Here is a 25,383-nt window from a genome sequence, read left to right on the forward strand (position 1 = left end):
ATTTCCCCTTCATTCTAAACACTGTTTGAAACATATTTCTCCATGTGTGCATATGTAAATGAAACATCCAAACTTATATTTACAAAGGAAGCTTGCACCTTACAAATTGGTTCTTCAGTAGAGATTAGCTGTTACCAACTACTAGCGAGCGAAATATCATTAGCATAATTGGACATTTCCCACTCACTTTAAACAGCATAAATACTACTAACTCTGAAACTCTGTCTCCACGTATGCTTATATACACAAAACAAAGTAATACCTACATTTAAAAAAGATTAACAAGTGTAATATAAATATAAACTGTAACTGCAGTTAATGTTATGTTACAGTTTGTGATGCTACAATGACTTCCTGTTTAGGATGGCGCTGCAGATTTACTCATTACTAGTCTTTAATAGCTAAGACATTTCTGATGTCTTTATGGTGCAACCTGATTTAGTTAATCACTACTTTGAAACTAACAAGTAATTGCTAAGACATTAAGACACTAACTCAGCAATGGATTTACAAATAGTTGGGGCAATTCAATCCAGTTTGAAACAAATGTAGTAATGAAGACAGCAATCTGCACTTCATCTATCAAATAATTCTCTCTTACTGATTTTTACTCTTTATAAACACTGATATCTACACTAACACACCTAAAACACACCTCAAACTGCTCTGTCTTGTAAGGTTGCTGTGTACTGCTGTAACCTGAGCACCATCCTTTGGGAATAATCTTTAAAACACACCTCATGAGGAAGGCAGAGCAACCTGTTTCCAACCCATTCCACCTGAGCAACAATGATCGCTAACTCTAAAAGGCCACAACAACAACCTCTGTCTGTCCTTGTCCTATCTGGTCGCACGAAAGCACTAAAAAAGAAAAAAAAACAACAGACATGAGCCTGTTAGCTTGTGTTGAGTGCTAAGCAACCACTAAGACGGTCTGCCTGGCTGGTAGACCATCCATGGGGACCCACGGCATGGTTGGGGATCTGGTTGGGGAGCTGGTTGGGGAGCTCAGTGGTTACAGACACTTCTGTAAGTTACAAGTTTGATTCCTTCAACAATTTATTTGGCCAAGCATCACTTAACCATTCTTGTAATCTAAACTCATAGTTGTCGTTTTGCTGTTATCAATGTAAGTCTGCCAGAGGCAGACACAGGGAGGAAGAAGGGGAAAACATGCAAGAAAAGTTGCCTAGCAACCTGCGCCTGGCCGAGAAAGACAACACACCCAAAAGCCACCAAATTATATTCGTAGACTGCTGTTTTTGTATGGATTAAACCAGATATAATATGATATGGTATGCAGATGTTGCTACCTTTGGACAGAGCCAGACTAGCTGTTTCCCCCTGTTGTGCTAAGCTTATGGGTTAATTAGCTGCTGGCAGTAACTTCATATTTATCGTAAGTGGTATCAATCTTCTCCTCTAACTCTCTGCAGGAAAGTAAATAAGTGTAATTCCCCAAATGTCAACCTATTCCTTTAACTTAAATGAACTGAAGCAGCTACACTTTGTGCATTTGATGAATTGGACTCACTGGGGTTCAGGTAAAGCCCTTTCTCTCGAATCATCAACCCATATTTGTTGTAGCCTGTGAGTGGCAGGTAAAGCCATAAACCTCCATGTTAATCATATCTACAGTACTGTCTGTGTCGTAACAGTGGTAGTGTAATAGTCATTTGTCTGAGGGAATCTTGGTGTGTATTGGGACAGTGGTGAGAACTGATGAGGGAATCAGTCACCACTAAAATGACATCTGAATTCTAGCAGACTTTACTGTTTTCACACACATCTGTCACATGGCAGGAGGTCTCCCTGTTCACCTTATAAAGAATTTATAAAGACTTGTATGTGGAAGTCTTTATGAAGATTCATAAAACTGTATTGTCAGCAAGGTTTCCACTAAACCTAAAACCTAAACCCAACTACAATGTCTAATTTATGGTTACATTACCTTTACATTGCAACAAAAAAAGCTAATTGAAGCCAAAAGATGAGACTATTTAAATGTAGCGTAAAAACTCAAAAGGTCTTGTCAGCAGGGACGCCCATAGAAAAAACACACATGGGCAATCAGACACTCAAGACACTAAGTAAAAAAAATTTGAGTTGATCTTGTGACTTGTGTGATCTGATTATGAAAGCAAGACCTTCCACTGAGGTGGCATGCATTATCATTAATTACAGAATTAATTGTAAATTTATGCCTGAGTTAATATATGAGCTACCAGCAACTGATGAAATGACACGACTGATTTAATCATGGATTGATTAAGAGTTGTGACGGTGAGGCCTATCTGATGAATTCCACTTTCCCCCCCCAAAAACTGACATTTCATCTTTTAGAGCGAAGCTTACGTTGAACTCAGATATTATTACAAACATTTTGTAGAAAACCGGTGTTTTTTCCCGCCTCGCAGCCGTATTGAAAATGTCACACTGTTTTGGAGCGCCAACACAAAGAACAAATGCCCTAATTACCCTACATCTGGTGCGGCGGCAGAAATGCTCAGAGTTGCCGTGTTTTGGCAGACTGTCAGTCTGGATGTTGTATATGTTGCATTGTGGATGGTGTGCAGTGAGCCGGGGCTCAGCTGGTAGAATATACAGTCATCCTTTAATCTTGCAATGAAGCATGGGATGACACATGGTCTCTGCGTTATTGTGCGGGGGGGAAAGCGATACATCAATCACACGCCCGTAAATAGCAATGCATCCTCGCCATCCTTACCGGCGCACTTTGAGCTCCTCCTGTTTATCATGCTGATGATGAGGCAAGGAGCTCAACAATAGCACCGCTAACACCATCGCTGTATTGAATGTAGGAGATACCGGCAGTGCATACTTTCATACTGTTCCTGTCTGCTAAATGCCCTTTCCCAATCTGCTGAAGCACACTGATCAAACCACATCCACATTCCTGCACCACAGGAACAACGGCTAAAATACACACACACACATAAACACACAAACATGCACAAAACAGAAAAACTGGATTGTTGTCCAGCTTTATAAGCTAATATGAATATGGTGCGTGAGCCTGCCTGAGGCCCTGGATGTGTGCACTTTTTTGTGTGTGTGTGTGGCTCTGCTGAGGCGGTCTAATGCTGTGTGACTGGACCAGTGCTGTCAGCAGAGCAGAGACATGGACGCAGCACAAGTGCCTCCTTGCATAAATGTTGGGGTGGGCAGGGATGCTCGTCCTCCTCTCCTACCGTCTGACACTTAAAGGTCCAATCCGCGATTCGGGGAGCTCATCAATTATGGGTTCACACACACCGACCAACACTAAAAACACCATTGGATTCACTGTGCGGCACCCAGGTGGCAAAGTGCTGAATATTTAGGGAATGAAACAAGGTGATGCAGAAAAGAATGCATGCTAACCAAACGCTGGATAAATAGACAGTAAAAAAAAAAGATACATTTTTCAACTACACCATTTCATCATAACTGAGACTATTTTCCTCCCATCATGTTTATTTTTAGAGGGCTTTTAACAGACAGGACTGTCACAGTCTGTTACAGAAAACAAAGCAGGCACGACAGGTGAAAACAGCAAGGAACTACTTTACAATCTTCAAGCTTGTGTGCGCACGTGTGCACGTGTGCATGAGTATGAGACATTTAGTCAGGCTCGGTTTCACTTTCTGCAATTGTGCCGATAAGTTACCAGAGTTTTGGTAATGATAACTCATCAATACCATTCTCAATGTTTGCTAATGTAAGGAATGTAAATCTATCTATCACAGAATCATTCATTCTTGCTGCGATTTGGCCAAGAGATAATCACACCAGTCATCGACCAATCATAGCTTGCCATCTTTCACGACTGCCGTCACATGCAGACTGTAGGTGGTCGGGACGTCACTGTTCCACCCGACAGCATCAACAGTGAAAGCTTACGTGTGTAATGTTTTACGAATGTAATGTGAACCAGAGTCCATCTCACTTTGAAGGCGGCCGCTGTCTTCTTCCTTCCCAGTTGGCAGAAAGAATAGACTGTATATAAAGATGGCCGATGTGTCTCCACCACACACTGTATATAAAGATGGACGACGTGTCTCCATCATAGACTGTATATAAAGATGGATGACACGTCTCCATCATAGACTGTATGTAAAGATGGACGACACTTCTCCATCATAGACTGTATATAAAGATGGACGACGTGTCTCCATCATAGACTGTATATAAAGATGGACGACACGTCTCCAACATAGACTGTATATAAAGATGGACGACACGTCTCTATCATAGACTGTATATAAAGATGGACGACGCATCTCCACCATAGACTGTATATAAAGATGGATGACACGTCTCCATCATAGACTGTATGTAAAGATGGACGACACTTCTCCATCATAGACTGTATGTAAAGATGGACGACGCGTCTCCACCATAGACTGTATATAAAGATGGACGACGCGTCTCCATCATAGACTGTATGTAAAGATGGACGACACGTCTCCATCATAGACTGTATATAAAGATGGACGACACGTCTCCATCATAGACTGTATGTAAAGATGGACGACGCATCTCCACCATAGACTGTATATAAAGATGGACGACGCATCTCCACCATAGACTGTATATAAAGATGGACGACACGTCTCCATCATAGACTGTATGTAAAGATGGACGACACTTCTCCATCATAGACTGTATGTAAAGATGGACGACGCGTCTCCACCATAGACTGTATATAAAGATGGACGACGCGTCTCCACCATAGACTGTATGTAAAGATGGACGACGCATCTCCACCATAGACTGTATATAAAGATGGACGACGCGTCTCCATCATAGACTGTATGTAAAGATGGACGACGCATCTCCACCATAGACTGTATATAAAGATGGACGACACGTCTCCACCACACACTGTATATAAAGATGGACGACGCATCTCCACCATAGACTGTATATAAAGATGGACGACACGTCTCCACCACACACTGTATATAAAGATGGACGACACGTCTCCATCATAGACTGTATATAAAGATGGCCGACGTGTCTCCAACATAGACTGTATATAAAGATGGATGACGTGTCTCCATCATAGACTGTATATAAAGATGGACGACACGTCTCCACCATAGACTGTATATAAAGATGGACGACACGTCTCCATCATAGACTGTATGTAAAGATGGACGACGCATCTCCACCATAGACTGTATATAAAGATGGACGACGCATCTCCACCATAGACTGTATATAAAGATGGATGACACGTCTCCATCATAGACTGTATGTAAAGATGGACGACACTTCTCCATCATAGACTGTATGTAAAGATGGACGACGCGTCTCCACCATAGACTGTATATAAAGATGGACGACGCGTCTCCATCATAGACTGTATGTAAAGATGGACGACGCATCTCCACCATAGACTGTATATAAAGATGGACGACGCGTCTCCATCATAGACTGTATGTAAAGATGGACGACGCATCTCCACCATAGACTGTATATAAAGATGGACGACACGTCTCCATCATAGACTGTATGTAAAGATGGACGACGCATCTCCACCATAGACTGTATATAAAGATGGACGACACGTCTCCACTTCCTCCCACTTTACAAAAATGAAGCCAAACTCTCCCGGATACGGCTGCTGCCATCTTGAGCTGGTGACATAATTTGCAGCCAGAGTCTGTGCAGTGCTGATCGGCGAGTGGAGCCGTGGTATCGAGGTCCCGCCTATACAGCCCTCCAACCCAATCGGGAGCACACAATCACAGTCAATCACAGCTGTCAATCATGACGTTTCACCCCCTTTTTATAGCATCAAATAACTAATTAAAAACACTTGAACAAACATCAGCGTGATAAGAACTACCTGAAAAGACGTGTACTTTGATTTTGTAGCTTGGCCCATGTCCCATCCGCTAACATGGAGGGGGCGGGGCTTATGACCTATACTGCAGCCAGCCACCAGGGGGCGATCAAGACATTTTGGCTTCACTTTTGGGGAGCTGTCACGTCATCCATCTTTATATACAGTTTATGGTAGAAAGACATTGAGTTTCTGGCTGATCAGCAAACAGGGTGACATTGCACCCACGCGTGTGATTAGACATTAAATACCAGTTTTTGGTATTTGATTGTTTTCGATATGCAGTGCAAAGGATGCATTTCATTCTGTATCAAAAGAGAATCACGGGTTGACACCCAGCCCTAGTGTTTACATAGCTAAATACAAAACCATTCTCTAAAAGCAGAACTCAGCTTACAAGGAAAAACATCTTAAATGCAACACTTTAAGTTTCTCTATCAAGGCAAATTATTGTTGAATTGTAGACTGGGCCTTTAAAAACCACTGGACCAGTTGCCAAATTGAACCCCTGCTGTCAAGGGAGTGAGGATGTGTGTATGTGTGAATGTGTGTGTGAGTGTCCTTTAATCTGCAGGAGGGAAGTGGCTGGTTTGTGTGTGAGGATGATCTGGTTCCCCTCACTCACGTTGGGAGCAGAGAACAGTGACGAATACGACCCCTGACATATGCAAATGTCTACTGATTCACACAGGCGAGGCAGAGCGAGAGTGTGTGAGAGTGTGTGTGTGTGTGTGTGTGTCCATGTGTAGAGCATGCAAGCCTGTGTTTGTACAGTTACATCTGCCTGCATGTGGTGGATGTTTGTCTGTGGATATTTCTGTTTGTCTGCAGAATTTAATGTGCACGTGTCTGTGTGTGTGTTTGTGTGTGTGTGTGTGTGTGTGTGTGTGCATATGTATGTGTGTTTGCCCTGCTGGGAGCTGGTGTGTGTGTTCATGTGTGTGTGGTGTGTTTGATGGGAGACAAGCTTACTTGGATCAGACTTGGAGAACGTGTCTCTGTCCAGCAGGTTTCTGAAAAACAAGAAAACAAAGAGACACATTGACATAAAAATGAATCGCACAGCTCTCCCACTTCAACAGAGAAAGTGGAACTACAAAGTTATTACATCACTAAACCTGGCCTAATTAGCTCCCTCACTGACCCCGACAACTTGCTTAACCATAATCCTCCTCTGACTTGATTAACAAAAGCCATTTCATCCAGACACTGAGGCAGCCACATTAAACAGACTATAAAATCGAGCATAAAGTGGAGCCCATTTATATTTCAAACATACAGAGAAAACAGCAGAAGAGAGGACCTATTTTTCACTTTTTTGCACTCCCTGGGTGCCAGCAACAACAGCGGAGGCTGCCATCAAATTTACATGACACTCCAGTCTTTGCTCTTTGCATGGGGAGGGATAAATGCACGGAAGAGTCCCATCACAGAGCAGATGCTCGGATCCACTGAGGTACTCCACGGTTAAACAGCTCTGAAGGAATTAAATATGCACACAAAGACGACAAGTCACATCTGCCTGAGACCCGAGAAGAAAGAAGCCGAGGAGCAGCTCTGGCTCAGGAAAGGGAAACCCGTCCTGTTACATCAGTGGTGGGCCTTTGTGGTTTTAACTGTGTCATTTGCTTACTGTGTCCAGGTCTCAGGAGGAGGTAGAGAGGACAGGGATGAGGCTGACAACACCCAAAGGGGCTGAAGTGAACCCTTCACTCACTCAGCTTGTACTTCTGCCAAATCCTACATTAAAACCCCATAAAGCTTTCATAGAGCTAACCCAGGAAGACCAAATAATATGAGTGCATTGGCCATCAGCAGGAAGTCCAACGGGACACATTACACTAAAATCTACTGTTGTGGAGCCACTGAAAGTATTTTACACCACATCAAAAGGTAATACATTTATAACTACACTCTGTTAAAAGACATTTTAAATCAGAAAACTGATTCAGTCGACACAATCACGGGAAAATCCAAACCATTTCAAGAAAACCACAAACTAGCTGTTGTATTTGATCGTGTTTTACAGGTATTCATACTGTGTCCATCCCAGTATGTCTGTGTTTACATTCCTTAAATTCAAACCTACTGTCCTAACTTCACCAATTTAAGGAATATTCCTAAAGAAATAAAACATTTCTTAACTGATGTAAATGAACCAGATATTTCCTCCCGTATGTTTCTCTCTCCAAAACCCCCAGCTACTACAGTACCATGAAGACGTGTATTATTTCCTGTAAAGACATATGCAAAAACACAAATAAAACCTTTACAAAACCAAATTAAAATACAATATAATAATTATATACATAATTATAGTGAGGACACTCTCACGTGTCTCTAACATTTTAATAGGATAAGGACGGTCCTCACCCAACTTGAGGAAGACTGAAATGGGTTAAAATGTTGTTTTTTGGAAGAGTGTGATGATTGGGACAGAAGTTATGAATGAAGTGTGTGGATCACAGCGTGCATGCAGATGGAAAGCAAAGAAATGAATTATGCTGCAGGAGAGGTCTGACAAGTTTCTATGGATATTTGATGCCTTTTTTTCCCACTGTTTCCACTGTCACACTTCGATTGACTTACACGAATTTAAGTTGAACTTAGCCTCCATGAAGTTCACGCTTCATGAAGTAAGAGCCACAACAAACGTTTCCCAGCCACTTTCCAAGCCTACAGGGTGTGATTTTGATTCTTAAAAAGGGAGGTTTTGTGCTGCAATAATCGCAGCAGTATGACTTCGTCCATATTGTGCTCTGCTGACAGACAAAGAGAGAGACGGAGGGGGAGAGTGGGGAGGGGGGCTCCTGCTATCATGCTAGCTGCGGGGCGAGCGTTCTGTCGCTCGTTCTGTCGCTCGTCCTGTCCTGTATGACAAGCAGCGAGTGTCTTGAAGCCGTTGATGGCTAGTGATGTATCTAGATCAGGCACTCGTGTTGTGCTGATCCCAGCCTGGCCCAGATGGTAAAACGGCACACTCTACTGCCTCACTGTCAGGGCACTCCCACCGGCTTTTCCCCCGCCTTTGAGACCTTAAATAAATGATAATAAGCGATGGAATCGGGCCTAGTCATATCAGGGCTGTGTTTATGACTGGCGGAAAGTCTGAGAGATTGTGTAGGAGTGAGAAGTGGCCGACTTCACCTGCCAACTGGGATAAATGTCCAATAAAAAGCAGTACTGTACTCTGTTGGCTCCCAGAGGAGTAAGAGTGGAGCCAGGGAACGAGATCCAGTGAAGGAAAGAAGAAGAAAAAAAAAGTGTAAGGAGTGTATGAAAGACAGGCGAAACTGTAAGTGTGTGAGCGCTGGCAGAACTGCACACGCTCATATGGATATGTTAACCTCCTTCTGATTCATGTGCACCCTAGGGCTTCCACCTGGCCCTGATAGAGACGGGCAACTCTTTAAAAAGCCCTTTCCACCGCGGGGAGCCTGGGAAACGTCTGGGCGGTCCGAGCAGAGTGCCTCATCGTTCATCAAACATTTACGAGAGCGTTCCCTCCTCGACACCAGAATTACATTTGAAATCCCTCCAGTTACATCACAGCCACCTAAACAAGGCAGCTGGAGCTTTAAATACCTGTACGTAAGGAAGGGAGGGGGGGACTTCTGTCGGCGAGAGCAATTGAGATGAAATTTTCCAAGATGTTTTCTTGAAAAAAAAAGAAAAAGGAACATTGCTTGCCTTCAGAGGTTTGGAGCCAGAAGTAATAAGAGGATCAAATAGGATATCATCACAACAGGATGAATTTTCCAGCAAACATAAGAAAAAGAGAAGGTGATGCGTTCAAAGCACAGATAATACACATGTACTGCACCATTTGCCTTGTTCTCACACCGATCCACCCCAACCTCTGATTGTCAAACAGGACACATAATCCAGAGGGGTTTCCCATATTGTATTAAAGGTTTTAAAAGAGCCCTCACTTAAGTATCAAATGCTCTCAAGCTTGAAGACAGTTCTATACTTCCTTAATATAGCCTTAACATTTAAGTGGAGAAGCATGTTTCCATTTCAAGATAAAGAAGTAAAAGCTACTGTAAGCCCCTTTGCAATGTGACAAGAATGGTTGTTTTGGGCTAATCTATGATTAGAAATGACCTAAAACCCATAGATTATAAAGGGAATCTAACCACAGGCAGCTTTGGGTTTCCATTCATCCCAAATACAATATGAAAATGCACAAAGGTCCACTTTCTATCCTTCTGAACATTCAACCATTCATTCAGCCATCATCCTTCAAATATTCAATGCTCATATATGAAAATACATGATCATACTTGTAGGTTGGTGGCGACCAGAAATAGAGGTAAAAGAAGAGTGGATGTTGGATTTATATCAGGTGACTCAAACTTGACTTCAAATGAACGTTAATGTTACTCCAAGTCTGCTGGACGTGTAAATAGGCAACTCCATCAATTAATACTGTTATAAGAAATCTTAACAATGATAATACATTTCTGTGGTTTAATAGATTGAAAACACCCACCGAATTATTAATGCGCAGCAAGGATTCCCTCACTAATACCAAATACAACAATTAAGCTTTTGTTTTTAATTCCAAATGCTCCTTCAGGCCTTTGATTGTCCCCCATTTTTATTTTCACACTAAATTGGATCATATACTTGAGTATATATCAGTCTTGTGAAACAGCCGTCAATTTCCAACCATTTAGCTCCCTCCCACTAACCTAACACGTGCTATGAGATGGATGTGAGTGCTGACATTTTTAGCCTGGGTGGCCCCGGTAGGATTGGAAGCATTAACCATGGCAGCATTAGTCCCAGTCTCGGCTCAACAGACTCCACAGGAGCACGAGAAGCAGGGAAAGCTTCTCAGTAAGAAAACCTCCTCGACTTCTTGTTTCTTAAAGTCAGAGAGGCCCAGATAGCAGCGTGGGCGGTCACTCCCATCTGATAACCTCATGTAAGTCCACAAGCTTGACATTTAGCCCTCCAGCCAATGTGCAGGTTTGCTTACTGTTGGTGCAGTTGCAGTCCGTGGAGCTATATACTAGCTAATAAAGAGGGCCCATCAGTGAAAGAAGGCACAGTAATGAACAGCACAAGCTCGTCCTGCTGGGAGGATAACACCGGATCAATAAGGTCGATTGAGTCTGAAGAAAACTCTGAGCTGAGCTGATCAATCCACCAGCACCTGAGACACTCTCAACGATTTTCTCAGATTCTCAGTGTGGATTTGTATGTGTGCTCAGGGGAAAGTGATGTGCATCTAAAAATGAACTAAAGGAATCCTACTCCACTAAGAGAAAGTCACAACATCAGCAGTCAGCATGTACATTTGAGAACAGAAATACTGTAGAATAATGGAACAACATGACTGTGTGACCCTATCAACATCAGGCATCAGCCTTCCTCCTCCATTGTGACTATCAACATTTTAGATTAAGAATTTAGCTTTTCGGCACTATTGTACTACTTGATTTCTTGTTTAGTCCCTCTGAAAATGTTTTCCTGATGGTCATCTAAATACCTCCAGTACGCTACTTACGCTCATCTGAACGCTGCATGATTTCTAACACAAATTGCAAAGTTAACTTAAACTTTGTCCCTTCTGAGATCTGAAAGTATTGACTACTGCAATTACACGACAAGAGGGCAGTATAGATAGTATGTGTAATTTTATATTGAGATATCGATAATATTGTGATTTAGTCTCAATTCAGAAACTGTGTTCTGGATGAAATAACCACACTTCAAAATAAATACCTGACAAATTAAGGTATTTTATCATACCAATGCACAAATAAAAAATAAATCCAATATTGCTCATTGGTTTGCAATATTACCCAAAATTACCTGATAATACCCAGAGATTATGAAGGGAGAGCTACCAAAGGACATGCTGCACAAGTTTATATTTTCTCACAATATATTTAAATATTCCCATGCCCAAAACTATTCCCACTTCAGCTAAGAGCAAGTGACATTCACATGATCTGAACATGGTGCTTACGCGGGTCATGGCGTACTCAAATGGTTGCCTGTAAAGTAAATTCAATAAACACACGGTATGAGTTTGGCCCGGACAATGTACACTTCAGTATCTGTGTTGGTTCATCCTTCATCCATCACAGTCATCATCTCAGAGGACTTCAGGTTTTCTTTTCTTAATTTTAGTGGTCTAATCAGAGACTCATTTATGTACCCTGGAAGATTAAGATTAACCCAGCGCCTGGTAAACACCAGCACTACTCTGTTTTAACAAATACTGATCAAAGATTGAGCACAGTCATTATATACATCTAAATTAAAATGTGGCTACATTAGGTTTCACCGTTTATACATAAGTATAAATAAGTGTACATGTCTTATGGAGTTGATGCATATCTTACATGTATTCATCATATTTACCTGTCAATATAACATATTCCCTAAAATCCTCCAAGGGAGCTCAGATAAAGCTTTTCAAAGATTACACAGACTTTTGTGACTGCTTGTTCCATAATTTTGAACAACCTACTATGAGGATATATCACACTTTCACATCACTTCGAGTGAAATATTCAAGCCAAAGGTGCCATTTTTTTTAGGCTGCACAATAACTACTAGATGTTACTTTCATCATTTTATTCACATCTGCTTGTAAGTCAGTATCTCATACTTTGGAAAACTCTGGAAACCGACAAGGATTTTAAATAAACGCATGTGGCTTAAAACACAAAATTAGTTAACATTTTTAATAACAGACCTGTCAAATAGCAGATAAGGCTAAAACTGCACATGTATTGGTAAAAGTCAAGACAGAGCATCTAGTATCACAGTCAATGTTGTTCTGCAGAGAAAATATCATCACCTGACCAGGTACTGTGAATATGAATGTATGGCATTCCTGATCAACACTTCTCATTGTAAAAAAATAGAGAGCAACTGCAGCCATTGTCTAACCTCACACCCTCATACAGATAACAAGGTTACATGCTGTATATCAACTATAAAGCATTACAAATAGCAACTATTTCAATGCGGTAGGTAACACTGTGATGTGTTTACAGCTTGCTCATTATTCTAAGCTCAAAGCAAACTAACCACGTTAAAATCACATATTGTGCTCAGTAGAAAGGCAACACACAACGCAACTAATCAACAGAACGTCTTCAAATCTGTCCACAGCAATCACAGAGATGGAGGAAAGTGGCTGTACGAAAGATGAAAGCAGAGGAGCAGAGGGGGCAGGAGGTGAGGTGGTTAGTAATGTGATGGAGCCGTGTCGGCTCTCTGAGGTAACCAGGTGGATCTACGGTTGCTGCCTGGTGCCTTAATTAGACCAAATGACTCCTTCAAAACCTCATAAATGCAGCCACTCAGCATGACCCCCACTGGGCCTCCTGCGGTGTGGGTGCGCCACATGAGACCGACCTGATCTGTTGGTTTTATGCTCTTTGCTCTGGTCCACCGAAATGGTGGAGGATTTGTAAAACCGAGGACCAATACACAGGAGGGGAACAGAGGAGTTTCCTGCGTTTGAACTTTGAGTTTATGTTAGCTGTCAACAGATCTACCTGGTAACTAATTAAAAAAAAAATGGAACCGAGTGGAAATGTATGAAACAATAGGTATGAAAAATGAAAAGATAAAGAATAATAAATCAACGGAAAACAGTGATAAATTACATGAAACACACTCTACCTGGAGGAATTTCTGCACCTAATTATAACAGTGTACACAGCCACAGAGCGCCTCGCTGCTCTGAATTTACTCTCCCTCAGTTTTTAATAATAATTTTGGTCTTGTGTGTATTTGACTATGACTCAAGAGTCAATCATTAACTGAAAGCAGCAATCTAAGAATCTGAGGGAAAACAAAAATCTTTGAGAATACTATTTAAAGAACTTTTGTATGTGTAAAATGTTCTTCTGGTCACCCTGTAGTTATAAGAAATTTCGGTGTATGATGAACATATCATGAATACATGAATACATGAATATGTTTGTGCCAAGTTGTTACCTGGGAACGTTTCTTCTGGTGCAAAGTTTTTTGTTATGTAATCTGTGTAATTTCTGCTTAATGTTACAGATGCATGAGGTACCTCTGCTGTGGTAATATGCTGCTTGTTTCTTTTTCACAGAATGCACTAATGGATCTATCAAGATGAATACGAATATGGGGGAGTTGGCACTATACAAATATTCTTGTCAAATAATAACGTTGTTTCTATATATGAAACTGTTGTCTGTTACATCCATCTTCCATGTCCTTTGGGTTAAAATCAGAACGTGTGTCCACATTTTAATACAGTTAGTTTTGATGGTGCATTGTGATTAGCTGACAGGCTAATGAACCTCAGATAGGAAACACAAATTGACATGCATCAGTTTTCTACTGTGCAAGTATGTTTTAATCTACTAGTTTAAAACAGGTTTTCAAGGGCCCCCCCTCAGACAAATTGCCCCTCCCCTTGAACTACAGTTCCCATAATTTGAGGCTTTGGAAATGTAAAGTATAATGTTGCCTTAGAGTCGGTTAGCTGTGGGCTTCAACCCCATTTTTTCAGTCTATATTTGTTTACATGTTGGCGGATTGGCACCATTAAAAATAGGCTAAATTAGCTATTAGCAGTTTGCAATGCACTCATGGATGTACAGACAACTGTCACAGGATTACTTTGATACTGAATAAAACTTAAAAAACGTGGTAATCCCCAGGCAAGTTCTGACGTTATTGATGGAGTCTGCGTGTTCAGATTAGATTTTTGACTCTGGTCTGCTGACCTTGTTGTTAAGTGAGCTTAATCAGCGGCCCAAACTACAACAGCTCACTTCCTGCTATTTTTAAAACACCAGCACGCCCCCCTCTGACTCTCCCGTGTCACCCTGGGGAGGCGCGCCGCACAGTTAGAAAACCTCAGGTGTAAAATGAATGGATAAGCCTCTGATCAGCCATACTGGTGTTCAATTAAAGATGAGTTTACATTGTTGGCAGAAAGTAGCACCAGCGGGACTCAACCAGCTGTCAGACAGACACAACTCTGCAGAATCTGCAGCGTGAGCACCAACCTCAGCTGCTGTAAGAGCTTTTCAGATAATGTATTAGAGGGAAGGGAAATCATAGCTGTTAACAGACACAGATCAGACAAGTACCTACACAAGCAGAGGGACCCTGTGACCCCGAAGAGGAGAAGCGATTTAGAAAACGGACGGATAGATTAGATACAGCTGATGGGTGGATTTAGGATTGTTCAGTAAAATATAAATCTAAACTGTAAAAGACTAAAACACACATTCCCCAGTCTTGACAATCTAACAATCTATCAGACGCTTGCAGACCTGAGGCAGTGTGGCAGGTTTGCGATCAAGTAACGTCCATTCATAACATAGCAGTGCATTTAACATCTGCCTTCTCTGCAGAAGCCACTAGAACAAATCAGGTGTTGCCTGGTTTGTTGTTGGGGAAGCGTAATACCAAATGCGCAATCCTGCAGGGAACAGGGGATCATGCCCCGCCCCCCCAACATATTTGTAATGACCAGTCTTCAAAAGCTAATTTTCTCCCCTCAATATTCAGTGACAAACTGCCTCTAAAACACAATGGAGGGTCACTGAACTCCTCCTGTTTCATGTCGGTTTACACGTCAACCAGCAACAGCGAACGCAGCAGCTGTGTGCTCGGCGCGTCGGTGCGTGCCGATCTGTATCCTCTGCATGTGATGCATCGTTGATCACTCACAGGTCAACTACACAGGTAAAACACGTCTGTTTAAATCACAGCATCACCGATGCACATGTTAAAAATAAACCAGGGTGCTAATGCTGTTGTTGGTAGACACATCTGGTCGGGTGTTTTTCAGTGTAGCAGACTAGAGGATGACCTGAGTTTCTCTGTCACTTGTCTTTTGAAAACTGGATCTGCAGTTGATTTTCGGTCATATTCTCAATGTCCCGAGGTCTAATCAGTGGTGGCAGCGAGATGCACTGTTGTTGTTTTTGATACCAACACTACAGTCGGTGTCGCCAAAGTCAGAAATATTGAAGCTCTACACAAAGAGGCTTTAAACTAATTTCAGAATTTTCCAAATAAATGAATTGCAGCTATCATTAAAAGAAATTCAAATTGGAAAATGAAGTTGGGATGATCTCTGTTTCCTAGCAACAAAAATTCAGTAAGAGAATTAGGGAAAACTAAGTTTTTGTGTCTCAATGGGAAACAGAAACAACAGAAGCGTCTTGTGACCGCTAATCAACTTCAGTATAGAGCTGAAACGATTAGTTGATTAATCATCTGGTTGATCGCCAGAAAACGAATTAACAACAAATTTGATAAATAATAATCGATGTAATTTCTCAAGCAAAATTGCAAAACATTTCCTTGTTCCAGCTCCTCAAATTTGATTTTCTCACTTTTTTTATGACACTGAATTAAATATTTCTGCATCTTGGACTATTGGTCGGACAAACAAATCCACTCCCAGCGCTCTGTAAACGCTGACCTCTGTGGACTTCTGATTGGCATTTCTGACCTTTTATGGACAAACAATACATTAATCGACAACAGGGCCTTTTTTTTTTAGCATTCAAACACTGAAGGCTATCTAACTACTTCCTTATCTTGTTCAAATGTATGTGTCTGATAAACCTGTTCCGTGTACAGTACTGAAACATAAGAAACATGCGCACAGGATTCCTTCTCTGTTCCAACAAGTCTTTCTGTCTCTTTCTTCACCTTCCTTGTGGAAAGTGCAACATCGGCTGTGACACATCGACCGGCCTCTCAGCAGGTCAGCGTCTGGCTTCAATACAGCCACATCACAACACGTCAATTCTTCGACGGGATACACTTCCTACCTTTTGTGCCCAAAGGTCACGGCTATCTCTCCGCTGTGGACCACTCAGATCAGATGACAGCCACACCGACATCTTTGCGCACACACATTCTCTGAGGACCGACGGTCCGCAGGGCTCGTTTGATCCTGCAGCTCTAGAGGCCTGCCTGGCTCGCTGTTTACTGTTTACTGTCCCTGCACAGAACTAAGCTCCATCTGTGTGTGATCAAGGCCTTGCGATCAGGAGTGATAGGCACTCATCAGTCAAACGGCTGTGTGCTGTTGAAGCAGACTGGGGGATTTTCCTCTCACTGATGCACAGTATTGGACTTGAGTTAATCAATCTGTCAGTTCTTCTGCTTGACTACACGCGTGATGAGTGCGGCGATGGTTTGGATTTATTGAGTGAAGGAGGGCTTTCACTGAAGGATGGGATCTATCTAGACTGAATGCTTCAGTAGCTTGGCCGACACGCAGGGACACCAAAGTGGGAAAATCACACCACCCACCATTTCAGGGCTGGTAAATTTTGTGTTGGTGAGGCTGCTGCAGCTCGGCAGCTAAAAAACAATCAATAGTTGCCTTGTGTTTAAAAATAATCAAACTAAATGGTTAAGTTCTACTCGTGAATGGGAGCACCGGTACTGTACAATTTCCCCCCGGGGATCAATAAAGTATTTCTGATTCTGATTCTGATTCTGGTAATGGATGTGTCTGTCAAACACGACAGCGCTGATATTCAGAATAAATGTTTCAACTAGCATTCAGTGAAACCTTTACTAAGAACTTTATCAAAGCTATGCAGATTAGAGCCACGACAATTAGTCAATTAACAGAAAATCAACAGAAGAAAACAATTTTGATAATTGATTCATTGTTTATTTTAAAGTTCCAGCTTCTAGAATGTGAGATTTTGCTTACATTATAGTGGTGTACTGACACAAGCTGGAGTACACTTCTACATCACAGCTGGGGTAGAGCCAAAACAAGAGTTCTCCAGTGACTTAGCATTGCACATGCATAAAGTTGGGGGACGCGCTGGAGACAGATTAAAATAAGAGACCAAGATATCCTGTCCCTTAGTCCCTAGTGGGTTATACTCAAAAATACTGTCACTGTCTGATAAACACTCAAGACTTTCCACACCTCCAGTTTGTAACACAGGCTTTCTAATTAAGTAACCTCTTAGCCTAGAAAACAATATTTTCTCAGACTTGACAAAGCACCTCAAGAGCCACTGAAGACCTCAACTGTTATCACGGGATGACAGATGACTCCTCATGACTAGTAAACTGATTTTGAGGTGTAAAATCAATGGAGTTCCCCTTTCCCAGAGTCACTGGGCCAGATGAGAGATTTCTGGTTTGCAGATCATATGATCCACCCACATTGTTGTCTCGACCTCAGCTGTGTTGAGATGATAGACTGTATATAAGATGGACAACATGACAGCTTCCCAAAAGTTAAGCCACATCATGTCGATCGCCTCGTGGTGGCTGGCTGCAGTGTAGGTCATAAGCCCCGCCCCCCTGGGGGTGAAACTAAAAAGTCTAAGTAAACATTTATTCATTTTAGGTAGTTCTTATCACGCACATTATAAGTTGTCGCACAATTCTCACTTTCAAGGATCCAAAAAGCTAATTACAGATCATCACTTCTCCACAACTGTAGTCCTCTCTTTTGTGAGAAGTGACTTTAATATTTTTGTCCATCACTGGTCACGTGTTATCTCTGACAGAAACAATGCATAATTTAACGGTCCTACGACTCAGAACTCCTTTACAGTCATTAAAGAAATGTCCCCTAACCCCAACCCATCCATTTTCTATACCTACACGTTCACAGGGGCCAGAGCTTATGTAATATGTTTGCATGTATAACAAAAGCATTTTGAGAAAAAATAAATGACTCATTACTCTTAACAGAAGAGCTTTTCTTTCATGATGCCATCATTTCAAAAGAACAATTATTTTGTCCAGATGGTGGCTTCCTCACCTCGAATCGTCTTCACGGGCTCTGATCTCAAAATTTAAGGTTAAGGTCATTACCAAGCTGACTTCTTCTGTGGAGCCATTATCAGGCTTTTATCTCAGACATAAAACAACAGCAGCAGCAGCTGAATGATTTTAGGTCTGTGGAAAAATAATTCAGTCTTTGTTCTTCTGTTCATTATGTGTCTCAAAACAGGTTTACAAGACTTACTTTTATAGTAAAATAATATTTTAAAGCATAACCTCACCCTAAACCTATGGAGCTGGATGACAGTGAAACAGATATCTCAATATTTTTGACTACAGTTAAATATAATGATATCAAACTTTAATCATTATATTACTAATGATAGTTTAGGGCTGACTGGTGCTTTTGTCTTCAAGCAACAATGCCAACAATTAGCTTGTTCCAGGTTTTCATATGTGAAGATGTGCAGCTTTTCTCTATTTTATATGAAACTAAATATCTTTGGATGTTGGACTGCTGGTCAGACAAAACAAGCAATTTAAAGAGGTCACCTTGAGTTTTGAGGACCTGTGATGTACATTTTACGGACAAAAAGATAAATCAAATAAGCTGGAAACAATTGAAGAGATTCGAAAATGATTGTTGATAGTGTGGATATGATAACCAAACAGGTGGAGGCAGAACAGAGCAGTGAACACTTCACTGTAAAGCAGCATTTACCAGAAAAGATATACTCCCAAAGATATTCAGTTTATATTTCCTAGGAATGAAATTGAAGTCTCAGCTTTGAAGCCAACACTGTTAAGAAAACCTTAAATAGCAATACAATTCCATAACAACAAACTCCATCTACTGATGAAGATCATGAGATACAATTGAAAGCTTCAGAACAGCTGCAACATGGACCTTGCAGTGAGATTGTTTTGTGAACTGTTTCCAGGTGACTAATTAACATTCAACAAAGATTCGCCATCATAGAAATCAAACAAACCAAAATAAAAGCACATTGCCTAAACAACATTTGGCATTTTTGCTTGAAAAATGACTTTAACAAATAACCAGTTATCACAAGAGTTGCAGTTTAATTTCCCGTCAATAATCAATCAACTGTGGTTTGATGAAAACGATGAGAGTCCCTTCACAGTTACAAGATTTCAACCCAACTGAACACCTTGGAGCTTTGTGTTAAACAGCGCTCTCCATCATCATCATCATCATCATCAAAACACCAAATGAGGAGGAATGCTCTTCATCCCTCCAGAGACTTGGAAGATCAATGCTTGACTCTACTGACGTAGAGCTAAGAACTAATTCATCAGATAATCTATTAATCGATTAGGTCGTTTCTTTTCTCTGGTTCCAGCTTCTCACTTGTAACAATGTGCTGCTTTTCTTTTTCTTTTTATTAATTAATTAATCCTATTCAAGACAATAACCTGCAGATGAATTGATAATAAAAAAACAATTGTTAGTTGCAGCCTTACACTGAGGCTGTTCTGACAGCTTGTCTGGATAAACGCCTTACAAAGACACTTTATGTTGGTTTTTACCTTAATTTGTCACCTATCTGTATATTACCCAGCTCTATGCATGTAAAGAAGACATACAATATATAAATAGATAGATAGATAGAAGTTGCAACTACAATTATTGTTTGTATCTGCTGATTATTTTGCCTTTAATAGATTAATCAGTCTATGAATTGTCAGAAAAACGGTAAATCTTTACATTTGAGAAGCTGCAAGCAGAGATTATTGGTGTCTTTAATTGAAAACTTGACTAATCAATTAATCAACCAAGTGTCTCAGCTCTAATATAGATAGATAGATAGATAGATAGATAGATAGATCCAGATAAATTAGGATGAGTAAATATATAGAATATATTCAGTTAAATAATCAAGACATGATTACGAGACGAGGTGACTACTGTAGGTGAGTCTCATGGCCAGTTGCAGCATCCAGAAATGACTCCCTCCCTCCCAGCCCCTCACTTTCTATCTCCATCTACAGTACACAACTCTACTATCACTGCTACAGTAAGAAAGCAGCGGAGAGGATGGTGATTCAGTAGTAAAACTGCCACAGTCTGAACCAAACACAGGGTTGATGCATGCTTCACCCAGCCTCTAAGCTCAAAATCCTTAGAAAAAAACATGAATTTGTGTAATATTACATTATAGCCAGGAACGATAACTGGCTATTAGCTGTGATAAACACGTAAAATGCCACAGGTCTGTATGTGGAGGCTGTGTCAGAGCTCGGAGATGTGACAGTACAGTAAAGACATGTCAACTCTGACCTCCATCTGGCGATCATCCAAAGGCAAACTGCTGCAAATAGACGCACAAGATTCAGTTGCATTTCCCTCCAACTCCACGTTTAAGTCCCTCTATTATCATTCAACACAAGTCTGATCCTCAAAATGACATTTGAGGTTAAAATCGGTGATAATAAACTGTAATTCTGCTATAAAACCGAGCGTGAACGGAGTTTCTGGTGCGTTTACCGACAGTTACTACCGACAGTTAAGTGTCAAATATCAGACTGTTGAAGAATTTCACACATGTAAACACGTCCTTTGTGTCTTAACAGCAGCGTGGCTGTGTGGGGAAACCAGCAGCAGTTAGTACTCACCTACAAGAAACCGTGAGTTCAACTTTGGTGGCAGGTATCGCAGCGGTGAAAGGGTCTGCGTCCCCAATACACGCCATATTCATCGAGCTGCCGCTTGGTCGATCACAAACCGCCCCGTATCCAGCGCCTTAACGGCGGCATGAGAGGAACCGAGAGAAGAGAAATGGGGGAAATAAACAAGAAGCCTTTGCAACGAGAAGAAAACAAGCCGTTTGTTTCTGGAAGCGCGAAGCACCGGAGAGAGACACGCGGACGCGGAGCTGCAGCGCGCCGGAGTCGCGTCTCAGTGCGTCTCGGTGCTCCGGAGGAGAGAGGACGGTGTGAAGGGGAGGGTGGACACACACACACACACAGTGACACACACACACACACACACAGTGACACACACACACACACACACTGAAAGTGTACAGTATTTATCAACATGTCAGGACCAAATAGCTTGACAAAGATAAAAAAAAACTATTATTTCTACTTTCTCTTAAAATGAAGGTGAAGATTAAAATTAAAATCAGGTTTAGTTCAGGTTCAGTTCGGTTTGGGTTTCGATGATTATTTTTGGGGGGATAAGGGATTAAAATGGTCGAGTGTAGTTTGGTTTAGGGCTGTGTGAAGCCAACTGAAACTCTGAGTCTCTAACAGTTAGCCTACTATCGGCACAGTTTAGCTCCATGTATTAGCATACACGGGAGGTAGAGTTAACCATCACTTCTATAAAAGATATCGCCATGTTTGAAAACCCCAGAAGGTGTTTAAAAACTTACCACTGCTCTGACGGTATTTTCAGAATCCTCAAAGACTCTTCAGATCCATCTGGATGAAAAATATTTCGTCCTTTACACGACAAAAAAAAAGATTTTTAACTCGATCCAGGTATCCGGCGGGCGGCCATCTTTGTTTTGTATAGGAAACAGGCAAGACTTGGGAAACTGGTTAAAAATATTCTTTATCATTCAGTTGACAGAATGTTTTTCAGGAAATACTGGCAGAACAAGATTTGTTTGTAAATGGGTTTTTAAAACATGGCTGGTTAATTGTCTTTTAGAGAGTTAAGCTAGCTACACGAGAGGCACAAACTGCCACTGTGGGGCTAGCTAAGTGTAGCTAAGCACAGTTGGTACTTTTAGCTAAATGCTAATGTCAGCATGCTAACAAGTTCACAGCAACAAGGCTAACATACTGATGTTTAGCAGGTATAATATTTAGGCTTCTGTCTTAGTTTAGCATGTTAACATGCTAACATTTGCACTAAACACAAAGTACTAGCTAGTTAAGGCTGATGGGAATGTCAGTTTTTTTTATTATTATTACAATTTATCCTCTGGGGGACATGAATATCTGTAGCAAATTTCACGACAGTCTATCTATTGTCTGTCGAGACATTTCACTCACCCAATCACAAATTTCAACCTGCTGGTGGCGCTAGAGGAAAGGTCAGGGGATCAGTAGGCTTCATACTCCATGAATGTCTGTACAAAGTTTCATGGCAATCCGTCCAGTAGTTGTTGAGATAATTGTGTCTGGACCAAAGTGGTGGACCGGCTGACCGTCCACAGAGCCACGCTGAAAAAAACAGTCCCAAGTCCAAAACAACACTTAAATATCAGGACTCTGAAAAACATATAGATTTAAAAGTAAAACCTAGTTATCAGGAAAACTGAGAATACTGCGAAAAATGGCATACATCTGATACTATGTCTTAATTATTAGAAGATAAGGATTTCGGAGGGGAAAGTCTCTGAGATTCATGCATTTTAAAACTCACATTTAGGACTGTGTTGGAACAACAACTTCCTACTTTACTTCTTCCTTTTAACACAAATGAGACTTTGTTGTTTTTGTCTTTTAATTCAGCGGGATATGGGGGGTGAAGAGGCCCTGTGTTGTTGCAATTAAATTATCTTTCCCCAGCAGTAGTTTGACAATTACTGTTCAAATAATGAGCTGTTTTGTTATTTAATTACTTGTTGAGCTTCTTTGATCATGTGGATGAGGTTGAATTATCAAAAATTTCCTTACAACCATCCTTTAAACTATTAAATTAATTGAGCTGAAAAATGGCAAAGAAAACAGAAAGTCATCTTTCCGTCCATCAAAGTATCATTCACAGGAGAGCCAACCGAGTTATCCTTGTAGGTGGGAAAAAATGCAATTATCAGTGTTTGGAGTATAACTGGAAAGTAATAAACCTAACAGTGTGACTCAAATATACTAATATAAGTTAAGGAACAATGTTAATTTTGAAATGATTAAAGACGTGCAGTGTCTCCGAATGAGACTGAAACAAAGCAAAAGTAATTATGGATTAATTATGGATTATTACTATTCTGTGTACCTGCAATTTGTACAACACACTTTATTCTCCGGCTCCTTCTTTCAATCATCAACTGTCAGGTAAAAAGGTGTGTCACCTGAGCTGAGGCCAGTGTCAAACCTGAAAGGGTTTGGCTGAGTTGATAACTTTGTGTCAACACTGAAGCCAGATGACAAAGACCACCTGAGCAAAACAAACTCAATTAAGCAGAACGGCATGACACTGAGAGCTAAAAATGGGAATATGTGTGTCAGCTCCAGTTAGTCTGAAGAAATAGACAGAAAGTTCATTCTGCAGGTCAAACACCTGTTAGATCTGCCAAATAAAGAGCCATGTGTTTTCATGTGGGGGCGATGTGGGTATCACTGACATGCATGCTCCAGCCCACCCAGTGATCAATATGTAGCTTCTTATGGAGCAGTGGTTCCCAACCTTTTGGTCTTATGACACCTTAAAATGAAGCAGCTGCTACATATGACCTCTCATCACATGTTGCATCATGTCAGTAAGTGATTTTCCCTCCTCCAATTGTTTTATTTGAATAATTCTCAGAGATGCAAAGAGGTAAAACAATCTGATATTACCCCAAAACCAAGAGTCTACAGATATGCCAGCAGCTCTGTGAGGCTGTACCAAGGCAGAGTGGTGCTTGAAGCTAAATGCTATGTCAGCATGCTAACATGCTCACAATGACAATGCTATCAAACAAGGCAGTAGTTCTGAAGGTATTTGGTCTTAAACCAAAGTGAAGATTTTGACCTGATGATGGTGTTACATGAAAATTCAGGGGATCACGAAGGTTATTACAAATTACGCTGAGGGGACCATGAATGTGTGTGCCGAATTTCATGACAGTCTGCACAAAAGCCAAATATGTCAACCTCATGGTGGCGCTAGAGGAAAAGTCAATGGATCACCAAAGTCTTTGGGCTTCACCCTCCAGGGACCGTGTATGTCTGTACAAAATTTAACAACAATTCATACAGTTGTTGTTTAGTTATTTCAGTCTGGACCAAAGTGGTGGAGGGAGTCATGCTGCTCGAAAGGCCAGTCAAGTTCCTCTAAACTGAGAAAACCATTTCTTTAAGGACCTGTCTTTGTGCACGGGGGTCTTGTCTTGTTGTAGCATGAAAGAACTGTTGCTACAAAGTTGGAAGTACACTATTGCCTAAAACAACATTATATCCTGTAGCATTAAGACTTCCCTTAATTGGAGCTAAGGGGACAAAACCATAAAAAGGTTGGTGGACAGTGGTGTCCTGTGCAGCCTCCACAAGTTTCTCTCCGTCCTGTATCGAATGTTTTTGTCACCACAGTCTTTCTGCATATTAGTATTTCACCCGTTTCCCAGTCACATTTTGGATGAAGGAACTGAGTGTGACTTCCACAATTTCAGTGTAATTTTCTGGCTAAAATGATGCCCTAGTTACACTACAGCCCCCTCATCTCTACCTGCATTCAGCACCTGGCAACTTGTACAACATAAAAACAATCACAAGATTATCTGACTCACATTTTCCTTGAAGACATTAGAAAAAAAAAAGAAAATGGACGACCACTACGAATTCAATTCAGTTTTGTCTTCTGGTGGTGTTGCTGTCATTCGGCTACATTTGAGACTTGTATCCTTGTAAAACACAGAGAGAATGAGCATCAAGAGTGTTGGAAGCACCTTGCTTGCGAAAATTAACATATCTGCTGAATCTGCTTCATGCCAGGAAAACAGCAGACATTTGAAATCCCTATCAAGTGCGAAAACTCTCAGCTTCACACATTTAATGTGACTGTTTTTGACAGGTACACTGTGTTCTGGATTAAGTCTGTTGAGCTTTTA

General features: G+C 41.1%; 1 protein-coding gene across 1 annotated transcript in view; it reads right to left on the bottom strand.

The window, feature by feature from the left end:
• Positions 1-21,318, bottom strand: part of LOC139286049 (copine-8-like) — a 56,708-nt gene extending 35,390 nt beyond the window's left edge. The window contains exons 1-2 of the mRNA XM_070906711.1: positions 21,236-21,318; positions 6,827-6,867 (exon numbers count right to left, since the gene is read on the bottom strand). Coding sequence (XP_070762812.1) covers positions 6,827-6,867; positions 21,236-21,318 — 124 coding nt within the window. The remainder of the gene's footprint in view (positions 1-6,826; positions 6,868-21,235) is intronic.
• Positions 21,319-25,383: the final 4,065 nt, after the last annotated feature.

Source organism: Enoplosus armatus, chromosome 6, assembly GCF_043641665.1.
Source record: "Enoplosus armatus isolate fEnoArm2 chromosome 6, fEnoArm2.hap1, whole genome shotgun sequence".
Taxonomy (NCBI): domain Eukaryota; kingdom Metazoa; phylum Chordata; class Actinopteri; order Centrarchiformes; family Enoplosidae; genus Enoplosus; species Enoplosus armatus.